Below are 25,183 nucleotides of genomic sequence, written 5' to 3'. Positions count from 1 at the left end.
CCACTCCCACCCATCTCTCTCACTTTCTCTCCCTCCCTCCCCGTCTCCCTCTCCCCTCCCATGTCTCTCTCCCCCCATGTCCCTCTCTTCCCCCCATGTCCCTCTCTTCCCCCCCCATGCCTCTCCCCCTCCATGTCCCTCTCTCCCCACCCCATATCTCCCCCCCCACCCCATGTCTCTCTCCACCCCATGCTCTCTCACCACTCCCATCTCTCTCTCTCCCTTGTAACTCTAACCTGTCTGTTCACTGTCCCTCATATACACACACATATATATATCTATATATACACACACAGCCAACAACAAATTACATTTGTATAGCGCATTTCACGTCAGGAGGACATCCCAAGGCGCGCACACACACACACACACACGGGTACACACCTCCCCCAAGTCTCGGAGTCTTCGCAGGAATCGCTTCTCAAAATGAGTTGGATCAATCTCTGCCCTCGGCTGGTCCTCATAAACAATGTCTGGATCTGAGGGTGAGAACCATCATTAGTGTCCGTCCCACACTCCCAGCGCAGCCACAGCGCGGGTTAGAGATACAGTAAAGCTCCCTCTACACTGTCCGCCCATACTCCCAGGTCAGTGATAATTGCTTGACACGTGGACACATGAGTGTGACACTCACTCTGCTCCTGAAGTCTGTTGATGTCTCTCATGATGGCTCTGAAGAAGGGTCTTTCGGGGGGGTTGTAGTTCATACACTGCTGCATCAGCTCCGCCAACTCCTTACAGCACACAGGGGGGGTCATCTTACAATGTGCCTCGTAGAACCTCTCCTTCTGTAATGGCCACAAGGTACGTTAGAGTAAAGAGCTCCAGTGTGGTCTGCGCCACCTTTCCCCCCCCAGCCCCCCACCTGGGTACTTACTTCTGCCAGGCTCCTGTCCTTGAGGGGCAGCTCCCCGTTGTAGCAGACAGACCACAGGGTGGTCCCAAAGCCCCATTTGTCAGTGGCGATGCTCAGGTTCTTGGTGTCGTCCATACATTCGGGGGCGATCCAGGGGATCCTCTCTACTCGCTCTGCGTGGAGGGGGGGGGAGAGAGAGCGTTAGAGCAGCGAGTGGGGGAAGGGGTAGAACGAGTTACAGTAGTGAGGGGGTGGGGGGGGCACAAGCAAGGACACGGGGAGGGGTACGAGGGTAAGGAGGGAGCGATAGAGCAGCCAGGGCGCAACTAGGAGTGGGTGAGAGTGTGAGGGAAGGGCGTGGCTGGGAGTTGGCGGGAGCAAGCATGGCGAGGGCACGGGGGCGGATGGTGGAAGAGCGGTGTGAGGGAGGGTGTGAGTGGACGGGGAACGAGTGTTTGTGGAGAATCGGAGCTGGGCTTTGGTGCTCACCCTCGCGAGACAGCACGGTGATGGGCACCCCGGGGTCACTGAGCTTGATGAAGGGGCCGCTGTCGCCATCCAGGCCCTGCCGGGCCAAGAGGATGTTCTTGGTGCAAACGTTGCCGTGAACCAGGTTCTTGTCCTCCTGAGAGCAGAAAGCAGGCAAACAAGGGGCTAAATCTGACTGTGATCTGGTCCTAAACGTGCGCCCACCCCGTTAACCCTGCGTTCGTAAAGACAAGCAGCGGGAAAACTTGCCAGACAACGATATCAATGGCAAGCTATGCGGGTTTTAGCTGGTTAGACTCCAGCAGTTACCCCAACGCAGGTCTCGCCAACCTGTGCCTAATACTTTCTGGAATTAGGTGAGCAGGAATCATCCCTCCAGGAAGAGAGGGAGAGAGAGAGAGAGAGCATTCCATTCCAACAATCTACCTCTGGGATTTCCATGTGTAAGCGACATACATATGTGGAACTTTCAGTCTGATTTGGATCACGGTGATAGGTTTCCGTGTGCGTCAGACACCCGGCTTTCCCATCGCTGTAACCCTGGCTCAACCTCGCTGCCTAACTGGGGTACAGCACTCCCCCCACCCTCCCCCCCCAGCAGACGGGGGCCGGGCTTTGCCTCACCAGGTAGCTGAGGGCGCTGGCCAGCTGTTTGGCCACCAGGAATTTCCAGGCCGTGCTCAGGTGCTCGCTTTTCCGGTGCATAAACAGGTCAAGGGCTCCGAACTCCACCACCTCCTCCACCATGATGTCTGCAGGGGAGACAGTTGCCCGTCATTCACACACTGCCCGACCCAATGCCCTCCCACTCACACACTGCCCCACCCAATGCCCCCCCCACTCACACACTGCCCCACCCCCACTCACACAAAGCCAGTCACTCACACACTGCCCCACCCACTGCCCCCCATTCACACACTGCCCCACCCAATGCCCCCCCACTCACATACTGCTCCACCCAATGCCACCCCACTCACACACTGCCTCACCCACTGCCCTCCCCCCCACACACTTCCCCATCCAGTGCCCCCCCCCCACTCACACATTGCCTGTTACCCCTCTTAGCTCATCCCCCTCATAGGTTCCTTCCTCTCTCCCCCACCCCTGTATTGCCCATTGTACATCTGTGGTGTGGTTGGGGGCAGTGTGGTGTGTTGTGGTACGTTGGGTGTGTTGTGTCGTGATATATTGCAGTGTGTTTCGGTGCTGAGAGCCACTCACTCTCCAGGTTGCGGACACACACTCCGTGCAGGAGAACGATGTGCTTGTGACACACTTGTCTCATCATACTGGCCGTCTCGAAAAATGGCTGCAGAGGAGAGAGAGCGAGACTCGTTAACACAGAACCAACCCGTTCCCTAACCATCCAAAATACAAGATTAGATTTAAAAGCCTCTCCGCTAGCACGGTGCGTGTCTGTGCGTGTGTGTGCGCGAGTTGACACATGTGAGTTTGAATGCGTGGTGAGGTCGAATCAGCATCACCAACACTGCAGTGCTGAAGTTGAGTTGCGCCCCCTCTGACCACCACACTCCAACACCCCCATTCCCCCACAGCCCCTCACCAGGGAGATGTCTCTGTGCGCGGAGTCCAGGATCTTAAGGACCACCCTCATCTCTCTGGTGCTGTACTGGACGTTGCCCCCGTCCTCCTCCTCTTCCCGGCAGCTCAGAGTCCCCGCGTAGATATTTGTCCTCGTTCCCCGGCCCAGGTGCTCCAACTGTATGACACACACCGTTTACACTCACGCTCTCGTGCATTCAAACACTCTCACACATTCACACCCATTTCATACAATCATACAATTCTACAGCAGAGGAAGCCATTCGGCCCATTGTACCTGTGCAGGAAAGAGCTTTTAAAGAGCAACCAACGAGTCCCACTACGCCGCTCTTACCCCGGAGTATTGTTCCCTTTTAAGTACCAATCGAATTCCCTATCGAAACTGCTTCCACCAGCCTTTCAGGGAGTTCATTCCAGACAGTAACAAACTCTCTGGGTAAAGAAAATGTCTCCTCGTCTCAACAACCATAATAAATTACATTTACACAGCGCCTTTCACGTCAGGAGGACATCCCAAGGCGCTGAACAGTCAGGGATCTGCACCCAAGCTGGTGATTGGGATCAGGAGGGGTGGAGAGCGGGGAAGGTAGAGGTATGAGGGTGAACGAATACATGGTCAAAGAGGAGTCGTGAGACGCGTTTTGAAGGAGGCAAGGGAGTGGCGAGGTGGAGGGACTATAGGATGGAGTTCCAGACGGTGGGAGGCAGCGAGGCTGAAGGCCTGGCCCCCATTGGTGGGGCAGGCAAGGCGGGGAACGTGAAGCAGGCGGAACCCGCTGAGCGGAGTGAGCAGACAGGTTGGTAGGGGGTTAGAAGGTCGCAGAGATAGGGAGGAGCAAAGCCATGGAGGGCTCTGAAGGTGAGGACCAGGATCTTGAACTGTATCCTCTGAGTGATGGGGAGCCATTGGATAATTTGCCAATTATCTGAAATCTTCGTCCTCTGGTTACCGACGGACCTGCCAGAGGAAACAATTTCTCCCTATCTGCTCTATCAAAAACCCTCATCATTTCGAACCCTTCTATTAAATCTGCCCTCAACCTTCTCTACTCGAAGAAGAACATTCCCAGCGTCTCTAGCCACTCTGCTTATCATTCTGGTAAATCTTCTCTGCCCGGTCTCCCAAGGTCCTGACATCCTTCCTTAAGTGTGGAGCCAAGAAATGGACAGAATACTCCAGCTGAGGCCTAACTAGTGATTTATAAAGGTTTAGCAGAACTTCCGTGTCCTTTATTTATAAACCCAAGGATCTCACAGGATTTTTTTACGGCTTGGTCAACTTGTCTTTGCCAAGATTTACACACTAGCTTACAGCCAAACACACACACACACACACATGCACTTAAATCGACACATTTACAATCAAATTCACACTTCGTGCATAAAACACCACACCAAGTAAATTCACCAACATACCCAGACACGCACAGAGACACAAAAAAAGGAACAGAACCAACACACAATACAGATGTTTTGCAGCAACAGGGAATAAATTGGGAAGTAAAACTTTTTCATTTGGTCAGGAGCAACTGAAAATAAAACAGGAAGGACTCCCAGGTCAGGGTTAGAGTCACAGTAAAGCTTTGGACATTGCTTACGAGGACCAGATAATCCGACTGCCTGTTCAGGTGGATGTTAAAGATCCCATGGCACTATTTGGAAAATAAAAGTTTCTCTCTCTCCCGGTGTCCTGGCTGACAGTCCCCCAAATAAGATTGGTCACTCACGCCAAGGCTGTTTGTGGGACATGGCTGTGCGCAATTAGCTGCTGTGTTTCACCCACAAAATACGCAGTCACTACACTTTACAGCATGTCCTGTGAAGCGCTTTGAGACACCTTGACGACGATGGGATAAGGTGCTATATGAATTGAAAGGATTATTATTATTTCAGACACCAGGAGAGAGAAACTCCCTTCTCTTTTCCGATAGCAATTGCGTGGCATCCACTTGAACAGGGCACAGGCCGAGGAGATTTCCCGAGGAGGAGGGGTTGTGCGTGGTGTGGCGGGGAGGGGATGGGGGTGGGGGGGCGCGTTACCTGGGTGATTTCCTCCTTGGGGATGCGATGGAAGCTCAGCTGGCTGAGGTTGGTATTGTTGGCAGCAAGTTGGGAGTCCAGTGCCCGGCCTCTTCTCACCACCAACAGGTTAGAGATTTCTGTGCGATGAGAGACAGCAAGAGAGAGAGTCAGATCTCATGGACAAGTCACACAAAAAAAATTAACCTGTGGAATTGATAAGTCCTAGTGATCCCCAACCTGACCCCCAGCCCCCACACTCCCCCCATACCCTGCATGTGTGATTGGAATGGCCTCGAACTCTATGAATCTGGACCACACCCCCTTGACCCACCTATCACTATGATCAGCCTCAACACTGATCATGTCTGACACAACAACAACAAGATTCCATTTATTGAGCGCCTTTCACGTCGGTAGGACGTCCCACATGGACACACATGGAAACCCATCACTGTGCTTAAGTGTATCCAAACCAGACTGAGAGCTCCAGATATGTCTGTCACCTGCAAATTTCCGGAATGGAATACGCACTGCACTCACTCTCTCTCGCTATCCCTGGACAGACGTGTCCTGCTTATCTAATTCCGGAGAGTATTAGGCGCAGGTTGGTGAGAGCCAAGTCTTGGGTGATCCCAGAGTGTGCATTTGGGGTAACCGCTGGCATCTAACCAGCTGAAAACAACATAGCTTGCCATTGATATGACTCTCTGGCAAGCTTTCCCACTGCGTGACCAGCTAGGACCCGTTAAGTATAGCCAGCTCACCATCAACATCTCAGGTTATCTGATCTTGTCTGTTGCTCGCTCCAAATAGTAGCGGTGACTTGCAGACTGATTGACCCCCCCCACCCACCCCGGCCCGCCCTGTAACCCCCCACCCACCCAAAAAAAAAAAGCAAACAACCCCTGAGGCACAGGGACGCTGCTGTCAAAGTTGAAAGGGGTTGATTTTGAATGGAACAGCCTGACACCTACACAATCAATGTCAGGCCCTTTGATCTGACTGCGAACTGTGGCTATTTTTGTGCTTTCAAATTGATTTTAAATCCGCCTCGCGCACGGTTCCACGCGGTCATACACTGAGAAGTGTAGTGACTGCGTGTTTTGTAGGTAGGCAAACTCAGGGATCGACTTGTGCAAACAGCTACGCAAACGGTGTTTGGATAAGTCAGTGTGAAGCGCTCTAGGACTCAATCCCGCGTGAAGGGCGCAAATTGTTGTTGTTGCTTGATCAACAGAACGTTAGCCCCGCTGTTGGGAAGCACACTGAGAGCCTATATTTCCATGCTCCTGCCCTTACACACCAGATCAAACACTTCCTTGTAAACTAGCGTCATCCCTCCAAGCGATACAGCAGCTCATCGAGACCCCTCAAAGCGCTTCACAGGACATGCTGCAAAGTGATGGGACTGTGTATTTTGTGGGCGAAACTTCTGATTTGAAGGATGCCACCGTTGAGAATGAAGCTCTCCCCCACGTCAGCTTTAGACTGTGAGCTCCAAGTCCTCACAAGTGAGAGGACCCGGGTTCGATTCCCAGGCAGGGCGAAACCTTAGGCAAGTTTCCTTACTCCACACGCCTGTTTACCTAGCAGTAAGTAGGAACCTGGGGGGGTAATAATCCAGCCTCCACCCAAAAAAATTGGTTACTCAAAACACGACTGTTTGTGGGACACTGCTGCGCGTAATTGGCTGCCGCGTTTCACCCACAAAATGCGCAGTCACTCTATTTCATAATATATCCTGTGAAGCGCTTTCAGACAGCCTCCTTTGTGCTTGTGTCACTCTCCATCATTCTGAGCGCCATCACAGGTTCTTCTTGTGTTTTTCTCTCTCTCTCTCTCTCGTTCTGCAGCTATTTTGTACCCAGTAAAAATGTCAGCAAAGCTAGCGTTGGGCTCAGGGCTGCGTGGGAGGCTGTGTTGGCTGGGGTGTGGACATGCGTGGGCTGGTTGCCGTGTAGGTTCAAAGGAGGCGAGAGAGAGAGAGAGAGGTGCGTACACAGCCCTTATCATCTATGTATCCAGTGGCCTCTGTGGCAGACAACTCAGAAGAGAAAGAGAACTGATCAAACAAACAAGTCTCACCCCAAAAAATCCTGAGCTGTAAGAAAAGAGATAGAGAGAGTGCGGCGACATTGTGTACGCGTGTGTGTTGGGGGGGGGGGGTGGGATTTCAGTTGTTTAATTAAAGTGTAGAGCTAATAAAAAAAATCGCTTACGTCCTCCCGTGTTTCAACAGGAAATAAAGAGTGATAGAATAAGACCACAAAGCTTCCGGAGATGGATTCTGTAAACAGCGGCTGTGTGCGAGTGGGGGTGGGGAGGGTGAGGGTGGAGGGGACCGCGCTGGGGGGGTTTGGGGGCGGCAGAGGTGTGGGGGAGGTGGGGAGAGGAAGGAAGAAATAAAGATTTGAACAGCGTGCAGAAAAAGTGGGAGTTTGCCATTTCAAGAGGAACACAAAGGAAGGTATATCGGAAAGTTAATGCGTGGGTTTTTGCGTGGGTGGTGGGTGGGGGAGAGGTGGGCGGGTGTGGGGGGGTATGTACTACAAGGGCGATGGTCTCAAATTAGGGTCAGTCAGAGAACTGAGGTGGTTCCGCAGCTTTAAAGGTCACTCGGCCCGAGATGGTTTGATAACAGCTTCCTTGAGCAACACATACCCAGAGCAGTAACCACACATAGCGTACACGTAACCCCTTGGTCTCCAGAGACAGAGTGAGTCAACTCTCCGCAAAGCCACGTGCTCTCGCTCTCTCTCTCTCTCTCTATGCCAGCGCAACAGCACAAATCACTGAGCTCAAATCATCAAAATAATAATAATAATGTGGTCACTCAACCCACAACTGTTTGTGGGACGCTGTTGTGCGCATTTGGCCACCACCTTTCGCCCCCAAAAATACAGGGACTACACTTCGCACAATATTCCGTGAAGTGCTTTGAGATAATAATCCTCGCATTTGATACATCGCCTTATCATGTCTTCAAGACATCTCAAAGGGCTTCGCAGAACACACCGTAAAGTGAATCGACTGTATATTTTGTGGGCGAAACCTGACCCACAAACTGAGTGACCAAATTATGTCTCGAAGACCTGATAAGGCGCTGTATAGCGAATGCAAGGATTATTATTATTATTATCCATTCACACCAGGAATCGGCAGTCAAAACATCAATGTCCGGCACTCTAACAACAACACCCTGCATTTATAGGGTGCCCTCCATGTTCGGCAGTGCCTCAGATCACTTTAAAATCAGCAAAGACATTTAGTCAGTGATAAAATTCTGTCTGGATTTTGACTGGATTCCACTTGGTTTAGTTGGTGACATTCTGGTCAGGAGATTGTGGGTTCAAGCCCCCCACCCCCTCTCTCCCACCTCTCCTGGCCACTGATTTGAGGGAGTCGAGCTCACAATTTAGGCTGACGGTCTAGCGAGCTACTTTCTTTGGTGGTGGGGTGGGGGCGGGTTGGGTTGGGATGGGATTGGGAGGTGGAAGCTTCTTTTCAATCTCACATCACGTCACTTATCGCCTCTTTTTCCTGCCTTTTTTCCTCAACTCCCAAGTATCTCTCCATCGGCCTCTGCCTTACGGAGGGGAGCGGGCAGGGAAACAGGACGGGAGGAAATGCTCTTAAAAAGCACAAGCACGGACACGATGGGCCGAGTGGCCTTCTGTATTGTAGATTTCTCGGATTTCAATCATGTCTCTGATTTTACCGATTCCAGTGATTTTTGAATCGAAATATACACATCAAAATACACAGTCAATTCACTTTGTAGAGTGCTTTGAGACGCCTGTGGGGAAAGGATGTGCAGAGCGGAGGCGTGGAGCTTGGCGAGGGAGAGGGGTTGGTGGTTCTGACCTCTTTGCTTGGCGGGGAGGGGGTGGCAGCAGTGAAGTAGGGAGGGTTCGGGCGGAGTAGGAAGTGGGGTGCAGAAGTGGGGGAAGCTTGGCGAGGTGGAGAGGGAGAGGGGTTGGTGGTTCTGACCTCTCGGTTTGGGGGGGCAGCAGGTCTTGAGTTGGAAACTGACGTCCTCGGTTTTGAGGATCTGGGATTTGAGGTGTTTCATCAGTTCCCTGAGGCTGGAGAAGCAGGTGTCAGAGCCGTGCAGCCTGTAGCTGGTGTTTTGCGTCACCTCGATCTGGAAGTTCTTGTAGTGTCTGGTCGGCATCGACGGGTTGACTCGGTCAAAGATGTCCATGCCCTAGAGAGCCAGATACAAGCATTGAAGAGCAGTGAGTGACCACCTGAACAGGCACAGAAGGGACCTTGGTTTAACCCATCATCTGAATGACGGTGCCTCTGACAATGCACTGCTTGCTCCCCAGAGCCTCTTTGCACTGGGGCGTCAGCTTAAGAGTGTGAGCTCAAAATCCCTGAAATGTGGCTTGAACCCGCAACCTTCCGACTCAGAGGAGAGAGCTACTAACTGAGCCAGGCTGACACCCAGAACGTATTATGATCATCAGGGGTGGGAGAGAGAGAGAGTGTGTGTGTGCGTGCGTTTTGTGAGAGAGAGAGAGAGAGAGAGAGAGAGAAATAGAGAGTCTCAGGTGAAAACCTATTTGATCTCATCCTTATAGAATTCCCACCCGAACATCCTTCCATTTAAAGCTGTTCAGCTGATTCTTAAACAAGTCGCATTGTCCTGGCCTTAGCCTCCTTGTTCAAATGGTTAATTAGCCTCTATAATAATACAAATAATTCTTGCATTTGATACAGCTCGGGTTGATTTTCGTTGGATGTACATATTAACATCCTGTTTTTCTCTTCCCTTTCTGAAAGTGTTTTGCATGTAAACAGCGACAGTTCTTTGTTAGGTAGCCAGAAAGGAGGAAGAGAGAGAGAGAGAGTGGGTGTGTGTGTGTGGGGGGGGCGGGGGGTGGGCGGTGAGAGAGAGGAAGGAGAGAGAGAGAGAGAGAGAGAGAGGAAGGGGAGAGAGAGAGAGAGAGGGAAGGGGAGAGAGAGAGAGAGAGAGGAAGGGGAGAGAGAGAGAGAGGAAGGGAGAGAGAGAGAGAGGAAGGGGAGAGAGAGAGAGAGAGAGAGAGAGAGAGAGAGAGGAAGGGGAGAGAGAGAGAGAGAGAGAGGAAGGGGAGAGAGAGGAGAGAGAGAGGAAGGGGAGAGAGAGAGAGAGGAGAGAGAGAGAGAGATAGAGTAAGGGGAGAGAGAGTGAGAGAGAGAGGAAGGGGAGAGAGAGAGAGAGAAAGAAAGGGGAGAGAGAGAGAGAGAGAAAGAGAGGAAGGGGAGAGAGAGAGGAAGGGGAGAGAGAGAGAGGAAGGGGAGAGAGAGAGAGGAAGGAGAGAGAGAGGCTACGGAGGTGTGTTGACAGTGTTATTATCAGGTACGGACACCCCTTTCTCACCTCAGTGGACGCATTGCATGCGACCGTCATGAGGATGTGGTTGAAATCGGTACAGCTCCAGCGCAGGACAAACATGCCGTGCTCGTTACCCTCCAGCTTGAGTTTGGCGATGGCGTATTCCGTCCTAAACACAAACACAAAATAGGTTCCCCGTCCTTCAAGTAATAGCACTCCTCGCACTCGATGCAGTCAGCGCCTGAGACGTCTCAAATGCTTCACAGGATTATACTGTCAAGTGAATTGACTGTATATTTGCGGGCGAGTCGCGGCAGCCAATTGCGCACAGCAGCGTCCCACGAACGGATTAAGTGACCAAGTTATTATTATTTTTTTTTGAAGGGATTATTACCCCTGGAAAAGCCATCCCCCAATCGACTAGCAACCGGGTTCCTACTTATTGCTCGGTAAACAGAGGCACGTGGAGTAAGGAAACTTAACTAACATTTTCGCGCTAACCACTGAGCTATAGGACTCCACGAACAAACCAAACAAATGATCACCTCCAGCAATCACACCTCGGCAGCCACAGACGAACCACAACGAGTACTCGCATCTACACAATGCCCGTCGCGCAGGATAGAGTGCCGGAGCGCTCGACAGTGGCAGAGCACGACGGTCGAAGAGAATGGTCTTCGGGCGTGACCTGAGGGTGGGGGGGGGGTGGGGGAGGTGGAGTCAAGGCCGAGGGATAGAGGGAGATAAAATCCCTCATTCACTGCATGGCTGTTGGCAGAACGTCGCTGTGTGCAGATTGGCTGCCGTGTTTCAACCACAAAATACATAGTCACTACACCTTACAGTAAATCCTGTGAAGCCCTTTGAGGTGTCGCGACAAGGCCACGCATCGAGTGCAAAGATTATGAGCATAATAACTATTATAGATTATTATAATTATTCTTATATTTACTAGGATATTGTGGACTATGTGGTAGGGTGAGGAGTGCGAGGAGAGGAGAGGGGATTACCTTATGGGTCCGTGGCAGCCATTTTTAATGTTGTGGACAACCAAAGGCGGGGCCACCTCTGTGCACAGGTAATGGTGAGCGTCAACCGTCAGCCTGAAATAGCCGTCAATAAGGGAGACCAGGGACAGAGCCTCAGTGTAACTGGCCATTGTCACCTCCTGCAACACATACACAGAGTAACCACCATCCTCACTTGGCAAGAGAATGGAAGGAGAGGAGAGGAGACAGGGAGAGTGGAGCAGACAGGAGGGAAGGAGAGAGGGGGGAAATGAGAGAAGGATGGAAAAGAGGAGGGCAGAGCAGAGAAGGGAAGGAGAGAGAGGAGTAGAGAGGAGCAAAGAGAGAGAAGGGGAGAAGGAGGGAAGGCTAGAGGAAGGAAGGAGGAGGGAAGGAGAGAGGAGCAGGGAAGGAGAGAGGAGAGGGAAGGAGAGAAAGAGAGGAGAGAAAGAGGGAAAGAGAGGAAAGGAGGGACAAGGAGGGAAAGAGAGAGGAAGGATGAGAGAAGGAAGAGGAGAGGAGGAGGGAAGGAGAGAGTAAGAGCTCACCATTTTCCTGTTGTCCTGCTTGTTGATGCTGACGATACAATCCTTGATGACGATGTGAGTGATCTCGAAGAAGTCCGAGAAGATGGTCCAGGTCTCACTGGAGGACTTGGTGTCCGGGCTCCGCACACTCTTCCCCCCGCTCTTCCCTTTCTTGCTCTTCACTTTCTCCTTGTTGTTCACCACCGGCTTCAACCCCAAGGAAAAGATGTTGTTACCATCACACAATCATCACCAACTCAACTGGAGGATTGTCAGCCAGGACACTCCAGCGGGAGGGGGGAGGGGGAGGGCGCGTGGAGTGCGCTACATAGTCAAAATTTTAATAATAATCATCTTTGCATTTGATATAGCGAATTATCACGTCGTTGAGACGTCTCAAAACGCTTCACAGGATATGCTGTAAAGTGAATTGTGGACTGAGTGACCAAATTATTATTATTTTGTGGGAGGGAGGTATTATCACCCCCAGAAAGCAATCCGCCAATCGACTAACAACTGGGTTCCTACTTACTGCAAGGTAAACAGACGTGTGGAGTAAAGAAACTTGCCTAAGGTTTCGTCCTGCCTGGGAATTGAACCCGGGTCTTCCCGCTTGCGAGGCGAACGCTCCAACCACTACACTACAGGACTCGTTAAAACCACACTCCCCATTGTCTCCTGTTACAGATCGCCGGGAAAAGAGAAGGGAGTTTCTCTCTTGTGGTGTCCCAGCTGAGAATTCCCCAAATAAAATTCACTCACTTGACTTCATGGCTGTTTACAAGGGCATTGCTGTGTGCAAATTGGCTGTCACATTTGCCTACAGAGTACACAGTCACTCAAAATTTACGACATGTACAGTAACTCCTGGGAAACGCTTTAAGACGCCCTCCTGCAGGAATTATGCAAGGATTATTATTATTGTTATTATCACAAACTTGTGTCTCAGTGTGCACACACTTATCTAGCTCTCTATCTCTTTCTTCCCGTCTCAAAAAACCCATCCCTACTCTCCAGCGATCGCCCCATCTCCAATCTCCCTCTCCAAGGCCCTGAAACGAGTCATCACATCCCAGACATTCCCGCCATTCCCTCTGTGAAGAACTCCAATCGGGTTTCCAGGCAACTTTCTGAACAGCTGTGACCAGGTCTCTCTCCGTCTCCTCGTCTTCCTCAACCTCTCTGCCGCGTTCGACACTGTCGAACATTCTATCCTCCTACACTGCCTCTCCTCTCAGCTCAATCTTCGCGGACCTGCCCTTGCCTGGTTCGATCCCCACCTCTCCCACCGTCTCCATTTTGTCGCACTAACGGCTTCCCCTCCAGCCCACACAGTGTCCTGTGTGGAGTACCTCAGGGCTCTGTCCTTGGCCCTCTCCTTTTCAATAGCTACATATTTTATAGTAAGATAATCTCCCCCTTGGTGACATTATCTGCAGACATGTGGTCAACTTCCACAAGTATGCAGATGACACCCAACTCTACTGCTCTGCCTCCACCCTCAATTTCAGAACGTCTATTGGACATCAAGTCTTGGCTGAGAGTCCTGCAGTTGAACATCAACAAGACCGAGCCCCTTCTGCTTGACTCTCGTCAGCGCCTCCATACCTCGATCGCTGGCAGCATCTCCCTCCCTCCATGGATGTACATCTCACGGAGCCAATACGGAACCTCAGGGTCCTGTTCAACCCTCAACTATCCTTTCTACCCCACATCCGTGCCATGAAGCTCCGCCTTCCCCCACCTCCGCAACTTCGCTCGGCTCCGCCACTGTCTCACGCTGCAGGCCACCAAGACCCTCATCCACACATTCATAACATCCAGGCTCGACCACGCAAACTCCCTGCTTGTCGGCCTTCACAACTCCTCCCTCCAAAGGCTGCAGATCATCCAGAACTCTGCAGCCCGTGTCCTCTCCCGCACCAGGCTCCACGACCCCATCGCCCCCATCCTCGGCCGACTCCACTGGCTTTCCATCACACAGAGGGTATAGTTCAAGTTCCTGGTCCTCACCTTCAAAACCCTCCATGGCCTTGCTCCCCCCTACCTCTGTGACCTCCTAAACCCTTACCAACCTGCCCACTCCCTCCACTCAGCGGGCTCCGGCCTGCTTCACGTCCCTCGCCTCGCCTGCACCACCATTGGTGGGCGGGCCTTCAGCCTCGCTGCCCCCACCCTCTGGAACTCCATCCCGCAGCCCCTCTGCCGCGCTCCCGCCCTTGAAGGGGGCTTCAAGGCCTGTCTCAAGACCCTCCTCTTCGACCGTAACTTTGGTTCCCCCACCCCGGCCCTCCACCCTCCCTGATCTCGACCGCCAGCTCTGGTCAATGATTGTCCAGGGCCTTGGGACGTTTTCCCGACATGAAAGGTGCTATACAGTGTAATTTTGTTGTTGTTGTTGTCTCAGTGTGTACCGTTTCTCTCTTTCTTTCTCTCTCCTTGTCTCAGTGTGTCCTATCTCTTGCTCGCTCTCTCTCTCTCTCTCTCTCACTCACATCTCGTGCGCTTGAACATTTGGTTAGAAAGAGGAAGTGGTCCCAGCGTAAACAAAATACAGCAACTTCATATCTTGAAGCAGAGTGAGTGAGATTAGCACGAGCAGGCACTCAGCCAATAACTGAGACCAGCACAGTCAACAGCTGGGAGTAGGTTGGGGGCAGAGGTGGGAAGAGTCCATCCTTAGTGCCCGACGGTAAGGGAGAGTGACTGGATCGCCAATGCTTGAAGCCATGTCACCTCAAGGCTCGATTACGGGAACTCCCTCCTCATCGGCCATCCCAACTCCTCCCTTCACAAGCTGCAGATCATCCCAAACTCTGCAGCTCGTGTCCTCTCATGCACCAGGCTCCTTGACCCCTTCACCCCCCGACTCCACTGGCTCCCCATCCCCCAGAGGATTGAGTTCAAGATCCTTTAAGTCTTGCCCACTCCTACCTCTCTGACCTGCTGACTCCCTACCAACCTGCCCGCTTCCTCCATTCATCAGGCTCCGGCCTGCTCCATGTCTCCCACCTGACCCGCCCTACCATCGGTGGCCGGGCTTTCAGACATGCTTGCAGGGCTATGGGGGAGAGCGCAGGGGAGTGGGATTGATTTGGGTAGCTCTCTTAAAAGCGCCGACACAGGCACAATAGGCCGAATGGCCTCCTTTCTGTGCTGTATAATTCTATGACATAGCGCCTTATCATGTCGGTGAGACGTCCCAAAGCGTTTCACAGGATATGCTGGACGTGAATTGACTGTATATTTTTGTGGCTGAAACCCAGCAACCAATTGCACAGCAGTGTCCCACAAACACTGTGGACTGAGTAACTATTGAGTGACTAACTTACATATTTGAAGGGATCCGCCAATCGACTAACAACAGGGTTCTTACTTGCTACTAGGTAAACAGAGGCTTGTGGAGTAAGGACGCTTGCCTAAGGTTATGCCCTGCCTGGGAGTTGAACCCGGGTCCTCTCGCTTGTGAAGTGAGTGCGCTAACCACCAAGTTATGCGACTAAGAAGTAATAAGAGAGAAAGAAGATTCAATGGTAGGTTCCAAAGAAAAAAAGAACAACTGCGCAGGTAAGAGATAAGTCTAGTTGAAAACTCTTTCACAGAGCCAGCACAGGCACGATGGGCTGAATGGCCTCCTTCTGTGCTGTTAAGATTCTATGAGGGTGACAGCCCCAGGCCCTCTCACCTCGTTGGTAACACGTCTCCATTTGATGCCCGCTCCTCCTGTGACCATCACCTCGTACTCTCTCTCCTTCTGCTCCTTCTCCACGGGCTGGTACTGACCGGCTGTCACGGCCTCGCTCTCCACGCACACCAGCAGGCTGGTGGCCTTGTAGATCTCCTCACCGAAGTGCTTAGTCAGAGACTCCAGTGTGGCCAGGTACTTGACCTTCAGGTCGTGGGGGGAGACTCTGCTGTCGGACACGGTTCTGTTGTTGAACTCCTTCAAGAAGCTCTTGAACACGTTGTTGATCCGACAACGGGTCAGGAAGTTACGCTGTCTGATGCGACGATTCAGAGCCTCCGGAATGTACTGCTTGTAACTGGAGGGTGGCAAGTTACACAGTCACTACACTTTACAGTCTGTCAAGCACTTTGAGACATCTCAAAGACGTGATAAGGCGCTGTATCAAATGCAAATTTAATTACGAATGTGTTAGCGTCCAGAGGGACTTGGATGTCCTTGTACACCAATCAACAGAAAGTTAGTTTGCAGGTGCAGCAGCAGTTAGGAAGGCGAACGTTATGTTAGCCTTCATTATGAAAGGATTAGAGTATAAGAGTAGGGAAGTCTTGCTGCAACTGTATAGGGCCCTGGTGACACCACACCTGGAATACTCTGTGCAGTTTTGGTCTCCTCATTTAAGGAAGGATGTACTTGCCTTGGAGGGGGTGCAGCGTAGATTTACTCGGTTAGTACCAGGGATGAAGGGGATGAGTTACAAGGATAGGCTGACCAATTTGGGACTATATTCTCTAGAATATAGAAGAATTAGAGGGGATCTTATAGAAACCTATAAGATCATCAAAGGGCAGATAGAGTAGATAGTGGGAGATTGTTTCCCCGGTTGGAGAAACTAAAACCAGGGGTCACAACCTTAAAATCAGAGGCAGCCCTTTCGCTCTGAGTTGAGGAAGAACTTCTTCACTCAAAGGGTGGTGAATGTATGGAACTCACTACCCCAAAGGGCTGTTGACGCTCAGTCCTTGAACATATTCAAGACTGAGATGGATAGATTTCTTATTGCAAAAGTGATTAAGGGATATGGGGATAAGGCAGCGTCAGGTTATCAGCTGGAGTTAGATTAGAAGATCAGCCATGATTGAATGGCGGGGCAGTCTCGAAGGGCCGAATGGCCTACTCCTGCTCCTACATGTTATGTTACTACTATTATAATCTCAGGACCCCCGGGACTGAGCTCTCGTCCCACCCTCCCATATGCACAAACCACCAGTGACTGCACTCCAAACCGGTGGAACTCCCTCCCATAATCCCTCCACCCTCCCCTCTCTCTGTCTCTGGTCATCTTCCCACCCTTCACCCCGCTCTCTGATCCAAACCGCAGCTCAGGTACAGACCCTAATGGGCCAGTGGGTTCCCCCACGACGTGAAAGGCGCTGTGTAAATGCAATTTGTTGCTGTCTTTCTGGCGTCTTCTCTGTCTCTTTGTCCCTCCCCGCGCCCCACCCCACCCCCACCCCTCCCTGTCACTCCCACCTTCTCCAGCGCTCTCACCTCATCTCCTTGGAGATCTCCTGAAGCGGGATCTTGAGCCGGAGGGCCTCGTGTGTCATGGCGAGCACCGCCATCCCCAGACACTCGTTCTCAATCTCGTGGAACTCGTTCTCGGTTTTGGAATCTCGCACGGGAGCCAGGCCTTTGATCAGTTCATACTGGCCCTGTGAGCACAACACACACACTGTGTCAACCTGCCCCACACTCACTCACTCACTCCCTCCCTCCCTCATCTCAGCCTGTGCCATTACCACACACTTTCCCCTCACCGCAAGGCCTTTGGTAAAGTGCCTCACGAGAGGCTCACAGCTGACGTCAGGGATCGTGGTGGCAGAATGAATTAAGGAATGGTTAGGAAACTGAGAGCAAAGAGTAGGGAATAAGGGCATCTTCTCAGGCTGATAGGAATGGGCACAGCAATGTCCCACAAATAGCTGTGGGTTGAGTGACCACATTTTTTTGTTAAGATAACAATTTTTTATGGAAGGGATTGTTACTCCAGAAAAAAATAAACGGATGCCCTAATTTGGGGGCTACAAAACAAAGGTTATTATTTCGAAGGAGCACACATTACAATTGATCAACAAAATACTGAAGGTGTGGGGGAAAAAAATGTATATTTTTTGTCCAAATTGGAAAAGAAATCAGTTAGTTAGAAGACAGTACTAAGTTTAAACAAGCATTTGGGAAGAAATGTGCCAACCCACAAAATATGCAATCAATTCACTTTACAGTCTACGCTGTGAGACGCTTCGATGACGTGATAAGGCGCTATATCAGATGCAACAATTATTTTTAATATTAAATCAAGAAACCACTGCCAAGAAGCTTTTTTTTTTAAAATGGCACACTAATTGTAATAAATGAAGAGGCTTTTTCAAACTGTTGTGAAGCACAATTCAACACCCATTATCATAAATGTTAGAAATAAATGACTTGGACTTAGATAAGGGAGGTGTGGTGTCACAATTCTCAGGCAACACCCAAGATGAGGCGAGTGTGGTAAAAAATGCAGGAAGAATGGCCACACAGTGGTATAATGGCTGCAAATAGGAGCAATTTGCAACCACAGATGTATTTTCGCTAGATTTACATATTAAATACGCCCTGCCCGTTTTCTTCTGTTGCTCCCGTCTGCCCGCCCGCCTGACGTGCCTACCTGGGCAAATAGGTACTCCAAGGAATTGGCGTCCAGCAGTGGAGTCCCATCCTCCACACTCTTGGAGTTGTATCCATTCCTAGTTTTCCTGACGGGAGAGTAGCGCCAGACAGGAGGCTCATTCTCGTTGGAGCCGTGCCAGTTATAGAAGAAGAACCTGAGGGGATGGAGCAAAGGGTGACCAGGGGTCACGGACCACGCCCACACCAGACCCCACCCGCCCCCAGAGCCCGTCTGCCCCCAGACCTCGCCCTCAGACCACTCCTGCCCCCAGACCCCACCCTCAGACCCCGCCCGCCCTCAGAGCCCACCTGCCCTCAGAGCCCGCCCGTCCTCAGACTCCGTGCACATTCAGAGCCCGCCCACCTCCAGACCCTACCCGTCCCACTGTACCCAGGCTAGACACCCTCCCCCCACCCCACCCCACATCCCACCCATTCCAGACCTCGCTCTCTCAGTGTCCAGCTGCAGTCAGGCCAAACCTGGAGTCCACTGCTCTGGGCTAAGACGCTTACCTCATGCGGTAATGTAATATCAGAGCCGTGCTCTCGTCCACCTTGAAGAGGTGATTGGGAGGAACCCAGAGCCGCTGGACGGGATCGTACAGGGCGAAGAGATTCTGACATAGTGGAGAGACGCCTGGCGAGAGAGAGAGAGCAGCAACGTCCATCACTGCACCAGTAAGCAGTAACCTCCCCCTCCCCTCAAAACAGGAACGAGTTCTCCTTCACCAACCGAAGCTCCCCACCCCACTCCCAACTGCCTGCCCGCCACTCGAATACCCTGTGACTGGCTGCCAGGCTTCACACGTGAAGGGGCAAGCAACAAGGAGACACAAGGCCCCAAATTCCCCCCCCCCAGCCCCAGTCTCAGACAGCGAGACAATAGAGTCTTCAAATTTAATAATAATAATCCTTCCATTTGATATAGTGAAAATACGCAGCCAACTTGTGCACAGTCATTTCTCATCAAACGGCTGTTAAGCAAATGATCAATTGGGGAATTGTTAGACCAGAACACTGAGACAGAGAGAAACTCGCTTCTCTTTTCAGAACCGCATGGCGGGGAAAACTGTCCACTTCAATTGGGCACAGATAGCCTTGGCTGATTAACGTCTTATGCCAGCGCTCTCGCCTCCTGATGCGAGAGCCCTGGCATAAGAACTGCCTAGGCAAAAGAAGACCAAGGTCCATCCAGTTCACCTACCACTATCCTGGCAGCCATGTCGTGTCCCAAACTATATGCCGTCTCCCCTGATATTATTTCCTACCAGAAATCTATCAAAGTTGTTCTTGAAAGAATCAACTCTTTCTGCTTCCACCATGTACGACTCGCTCACTGAAGTAGTGTAGCGCAGACTGAGCCAGGCTGGTATCTGCCTAGACCCTGATAGAATTGCAACCCAACCGCGCCCCCCGCCACCACCGCCCGGCTAGCTTCCCCCGCTGGTTGTTCAGGCCTGGGCCAGCCGGTGCGAGGACTCAGGTGTGAGAGACTGAGATGGAAACTCACCGCATTTCTTGGCCGCCTCGATGCACAGATCCTCGGCCACGTACTCGCCGGCCAGGTACCGGATGGGGACGTCGGACACATAGAGCTGGAGCTCCAGCCCATGCTCCGGCCCCGACAACAGCAACGCCAGCTTGGTCATCTTCTTCCTCTTCATACAGAATTCCATGAACCAGCTCCACTTACATGGAGGTCCTATTACACACACACACACAAAGAGCCATCAATGTCAACGGAAGAGTCGAGGTGGGGGGGGGGGGGGCGGGGGTGAGGGTAGAATATCCCCAGTAACCTGCCATTCAATCCACTGCTGTGAGCAATTGGCTGCCGTGTTTCACCCACAAAATACAGTCAAATCACTTTAAATTATATTCCGTGAAGCGCTTTGAGACGTCTCGAAGACACGATAAGGTGCTATATCAAATGCAAGGATTATTATTATTATTAGTTTCTTTCTTTAATCTCCCAATATTGCCCTCTTTGGTCTTGCACCATCAACACCTCTGTCATCTCATCATCTACTGTCCTCCCACCTTGCGAGGCGAGCGAGCTAACCACTGCTCAGCAGGACTCCACATTAACCATCTCTTTCCGCCCAACCACACTCTTTCCGCCCAGTGGATCTTCAGAATAACTGACCTGAAACATTAACTCACTTCCCCTTCCCTCTCTCTCCGTAGATGCTGCCTGACCTGCTGCGTTCCTAGCGACGTCTGTTTTTACGCCATTTTACGCTAGTGGAGTCCTGTAGCTCAGTGGTTAGAGCACTCGCTTTGTAAGTGAGAGACCCGAGTTCAATTCCAGGCAGAGGGCGAAACCTTGGGCAAGTTTCCTTACTACACACAGAGCCTAATAATAATCCCTCCAAAACCAAAAACAATAATAAATTGGTCATTTTCAATCTACGACTGTTTGTGGGACATTGCTGTGCGCAATTGGCTGCCGCGTTCGCCCACAAATAAACAGTCAATTCACTTTACAGTGTGTTCTGTGAAGTGCTTTGGGACGTCCCCCCGACGTGAAAAGCGCTGTATCAAATGCGAGGATTATTATTATTATTATATTCAGATTACCCCGAAGCTCTGTGCTTCAATCTCTAGCCTCGCCATCCCCCCCCCGGCCCCCACTACCCTTTTCACCTGTCGGCAGATCACATTGCCCTGTACAACCGTGCCCCACGATCACCAACCCCATTCCCTACCGCCCCCCCCCGGCGTCAAATTCCACCACTGCTTAGCCTGGAGGGTGCTGAAGAAAATGCAAGTTGTTGTAGTTGCTGCTGCTGTTGTATGGTCAAACCATCTCAAAGTGCTTCACAGGCTGCGTTGTAAAGCTCAGTGAGTTAAGTATTTCTCAAAGCTAATTGGTAAATTCCAGTGAAGTGAACGACCAGTTTATTAAGGGAAGGAGGCATTGCTGGCCAGGACATGTGTGTAAAATGAGTTTGGGAAGAGTCACAGTGTGATCTTACTCAGCCCAGAAGGGAATTAACATCACTCAGGCACAGGATTACAGTGCAAAGCTCCAGTAGGGGTGCGAGCGCAAAGTGTGGGGGTGTGGGGGAAACTGAGAAGTGTACGGCTCAGCTATTTGCTGAGTAAGTGACCCCGGAGATACTGAAACACTGCCACACTAGACTGAGTATTTCTAGAACGGTTTCGAGGTGGATTATGACTCAGGAGAGTTTGGGGAGTATTTCCTGGAGATTACGCCTGCTGTTAATCACCCCGGCTTGGAAGACAGCTCAGGGCAAGGGAGGGGAGCATCTCAACACAGGCAGCAAAGAGAATGCAGCTGCTAAAAGCTCTCTCTCTCTCTCAGCACGTCTCTCCGACCCGAAACGCGGCAGCCGATCGCGCACAGCAGTGTCCATAAACAGCCGTGGATTGAGCGACCGGATTTTTTTTTTTTATTAATTTTACTGAGAAGGGATTATCACCACCAGAAAGTGGTCTGCCAGTCGACTCACCACCAGATCCCTACTTATTGTTATGCTAAGCAAACGGGGTGGCGTGTGGAGTAAGGAATCTTGGCTAAGATTTCGCCCTGCGTAGGAATCCAACCCAGGTCGTCTGGCTGGCGAGGCGTGCGCGCTCTAACCACTAAAAGCGACAGGACGTGAATACGGAACGTCCTCAAATCTAGTACTGCTTTGGAAAAATGAGTTGCGTGGTCACCGGAGTTTCCGGTCACTGTTTTTCCTCTGTCACCTGAACGCAGGGTTAACCCGGCGATGGGGAGAACGCATTAATCTGCCAACGAATATTCATTTCCTCTTTCATCGAGAACTGTTCTGGGGCCCTGCGAGCACAGGGACTTTCCTTGCAGACGTCAGCCAGTTCCAGTTAACAGTGAGGAGGAGATAGCGAGCGAGAGTCACAAGGTGTGACACACGCTTGACTGGAAAAGACTCTATAGGTCTACAGTTACTCTGTATGTTTACAGTCAGTGACTGACTGAGCATCAGCCTGAAACTGAGAGCACACACGACCCCAATATATGGTAATATACACACACACACATACGCCCATACCCACTCGCACACTCATCCAAACTGGCGCGCACACACACACATGCTCACGCTCGCTGGGACGCCTGCTCATCATTGGCACGCCCCCTCCTCACCGGCACACACATCCACCGACACCACACACACATTCACCTACACACACATTCACCGACACACACACATTCACCGACACACACACACACACACCGACACACACACACCGACACACACATCCACCGATACACACACATCCACCGACACACACACACACATCCACCGACACACACACACATCCACCGACACACACACACATCCACCGACACACACACACATCCACCGACACACACACACATCCACCGACACACACACACATCCACCGACACACACACACATCCACCGACACACACACACACACATTCACCGACACACACACACACACTCACCGACACACACACACACACTCACCGACACACACACACACCACTCACCGACACACACACACACACACCACTCACCGACACACACACACACACACACTCACCGACACACACACCACCGACACACACACACTCACCGACACACACACACACACACTCACCGACACACACACACACACTCACCGACACACACACACACTCACCGACACACACACACACACTCACCGACACACACACACACACTCACCGACACACACACACACACTCACCGACACACACACACACTCACCGACACACACACACACTCACCGACACACCGACACACTCACCGACACACACACACACACACACCGACACACTCACCGACACACACACACTCACCGACACACACACACTCACCGACACACACACACTCACCGACACACACACACACACTCACCGACACACACACACACTCACCGACACACACACACATTCACCGACACACACACACACTCACCGACACACACACACTCACCGACACACACACATTCACCGACACACACACATTCACCGACACACACATTCACCAACACACACACATTCACCAACACACACTCAAACTCACTGATACACACACACACTCACCAACTCACCGATACACACACACACTCACCGACACACACACGCGCTCACCGACACACACACGCGCTCACCGACACACACACGCGTGCTCACCGACACACACGCGCACACACACTCACCAACACACACACACCGACACACACACACAACCACCAACACACACACACCGGCACACACACACATACACACACTTACACAAATTTAGAGCCATTTGGCCCATCGTATCTGTGCTGAAATCATTTCAGTCCTGTTCACCTGCCCACCCCCCACCCCAACATACACTTTTCTGTGTTTTTGACGGTTCTGACACATCTGGAAATCCATCACTGTGCTCGAGTATCCAAACCGAGACGAGAATACCACACATCCCACCTGCACATGGAATCCCAGAGAGGGATAGGTTGTTGGAATGGAAATGGAATGCTCACTTTCTCTCTCGTTCAGCTCCGATCAGCCCTTTCTGTTCCACTGTCAACTCTCCGCTTCCTCCAGTCTCTGCTCAAACCCCTTGCCCACCAGTCTCAGCCCAGTAAACTGTGGAGTCCTGTACCTCAGTTACAGCACTCGCTTTGCAAGCGAGAGACCTGAGTTCAATTCCAGGCAGAGGGGGAAACCTTGGGCAAGTTTCCTTACGCCACACAGAGCCTAATAATATTCCCTCCAAAACCAAAAACAATAATAAATTGGTCATTTTCAATCTACAACTGTTGGTGGGACATTGCTGTGCGCAATTGGCTGCCGCGTTCGCCCACAAATATACAGTCAATTCACTTTACAGTGTCTTCTGTGAAGCGCTTTGGGACGTCCTCCCGACGTGAAAAGCGCTATATCAAATGCGAGGATTATTATTATTATTATTATTATTATTATTATCTCCTCTCACCTTCTCTGCAGCCCTGACATCCACCCTGAAGTGGAGGTGAATTCTCATCGGCACGGACACGTACCTTAAAGAGAAATTCCAAAAGATAATGGAAGGGGGTCCAGTGCAGATTCACCAGAATGATACTACAGCTTAAAGGGTTAAATTATGAGGTCTGGGGGCATAAAGTTGGCCTCTATGCCCTCGACTTTAGCAGGTTGAGGAGTGATCTGATTGAGGTTTTTTAAATAATAAAGGGATTCGATAGGGTAGATACAGAGAAACTATTTCCTCTGGGTGGGGCAATCCAGAACAAGGGGGGGGACATCATCTTTAAAATTAGAGCCAGGCCATTTAGGAGTGAAATCAAGAGGTAGTTTTTCACCAAAAGGGTTGTGAGAATCTGGAACTCTCTTCCCCCAAAAAGCTGTGGATGCTGAATCCATTCAGGTTTTCAAGGCTGAGGTGGGTAGATGTTTGTCAGGTCCGGGTATCAAGGGATATGGGCCAATGGTGGGTAATTAGAGTTGAGATACAGATCAGCCACAGTCTTATAGAATGGCGGAACAGGCTGAATGGCCTCCTCCTGTTCCCATGTTCACAAGATGTGTGGCAAGGGCAGGCAGTTAGAGTTGAGATACAGATCAACCATGAAATTGTAGACCAGCAGAACAGTCTCCAGGGGCTGAGTGGACTCCTCCTGTCCTTTGTTCCAGAATAAATGCAATCGGAATGCAAACGAATGTTACGGAGATGGAATAGTGAGCTAATCTGGCCAGCGATGGCCCCTCAGGCAAAATGGAGATTAGAGGCGGATTAGAACTTCTGGAGAATAAATGACTTGAGGTGTGCGGACTGACGCAGTGGTCGCGCTCTTGTTTCTGAGTCAGAAGATTGTGGGTTCAAGCCTCCACCCCTGGACTTGGAATCGCACAGGCTAAAATGACGCTCCACTCCAGCCCTGGGCTGTGTGGGGTGGGGGGGTTGTTTTGTTAGAGGAGGTGCCGTCTTCCGGATGAAACGTTAAACTCGTTTGCTCTATTTGGGTGGACGCTAAAGATCC

At 51.3% G+C, this 25,183-nt stretch overlaps 1 protein-coding gene across 3 annotated transcripts in view; it reads right to left on the bottom strand.

Moving 5' to 3' along the window:
• The window catches only part of jak1 (Janus kinase 1), a 41,543-nt gene that overhangs the window by 6,022 nt on the left and 10,338 nt on the right, over window positions 1–25,183 (bottom strand). For all 3 annotated transcript variants that reach the window (XM_042335953.1, XM_042335952.1, XM_042335954.1), the window contains exons 2-18: window positions 19,692–19,883; window positions 18,695–18,818; window positions 18,180–18,336; window positions 17,021–17,184; window positions 15,470–15,827; window positions 11,806–11,991; window positions 11,261–11,418; window positions 10,296–10,419; window positions 8,921–9,137; window positions 4,949–5,067; window positions 2,910–3,065; window positions 2,567–2,654; window positions 1,970–2,097; window positions 1,346–1,481; window positions 878–1,029; window positions 635–788; window positions 385–479 (exon numbers count right to left, since the gene is read on the bottom strand). In XM_042335953.1, the coding sequence (XP_042191887.1) occupies window positions 385–479; window positions 635–788; window positions 878–1,029; window positions 1,346–1,481; window positions 1,970–2,097; window positions 2,567–2,654; window positions 2,910–3,065; window positions 4,949–5,067; window positions 8,921–9,137; window positions 10,296–10,419; window positions 11,261–11,418; window positions 11,806–11,991; window positions 15,470–15,827; window positions 17,021–17,184; window positions 18,180–18,336; window positions 18,695–18,818; window positions 19,692–19,857 (2,682 nt within the window). In that variant the 5' untranslated portion in view covers window positions 19,858–19,883. The remainder of the gene's footprint in view (window positions 1–384; window positions 480–634; window positions 789–877; window positions 1,030–1,345; window positions 1,482–1,969; window positions 2,098–2,566; window positions 2,655–2,909; window positions 3,066–4,948; window positions 5,068–8,920; window positions 9,138–10,295; window positions 10,420–11,260; window positions 11,419–11,805; window positions 11,992–15,469; window positions 15,828–17,020; window positions 17,185–18,179; window positions 18,337–18,694; window positions 18,819–19,691; window positions 19,884–25,183) is intronic.

The sequence above is a fragment of the Callorhinchus milii genome, unplaced genomic scaffold (assembly GCF_018977255.1).
Source record: "Callorhinchus milii isolate IMCB2004 unplaced genomic scaffold, IMCB_Cmil_1.0 Scaffold5, whole genome shotgun sequence".
Classification (NCBI taxonomy): Eukaryota; Metazoa; Chordata; class Chondrichthyes; order Chimaeriformes; family Callorhinchidae; genus Callorhinchus; species Callorhinchus milii.
Note: the sequence above shows the minus strand (reverse complement) of the source record. Positions and strands in the feature narration are given on the sequence as shown.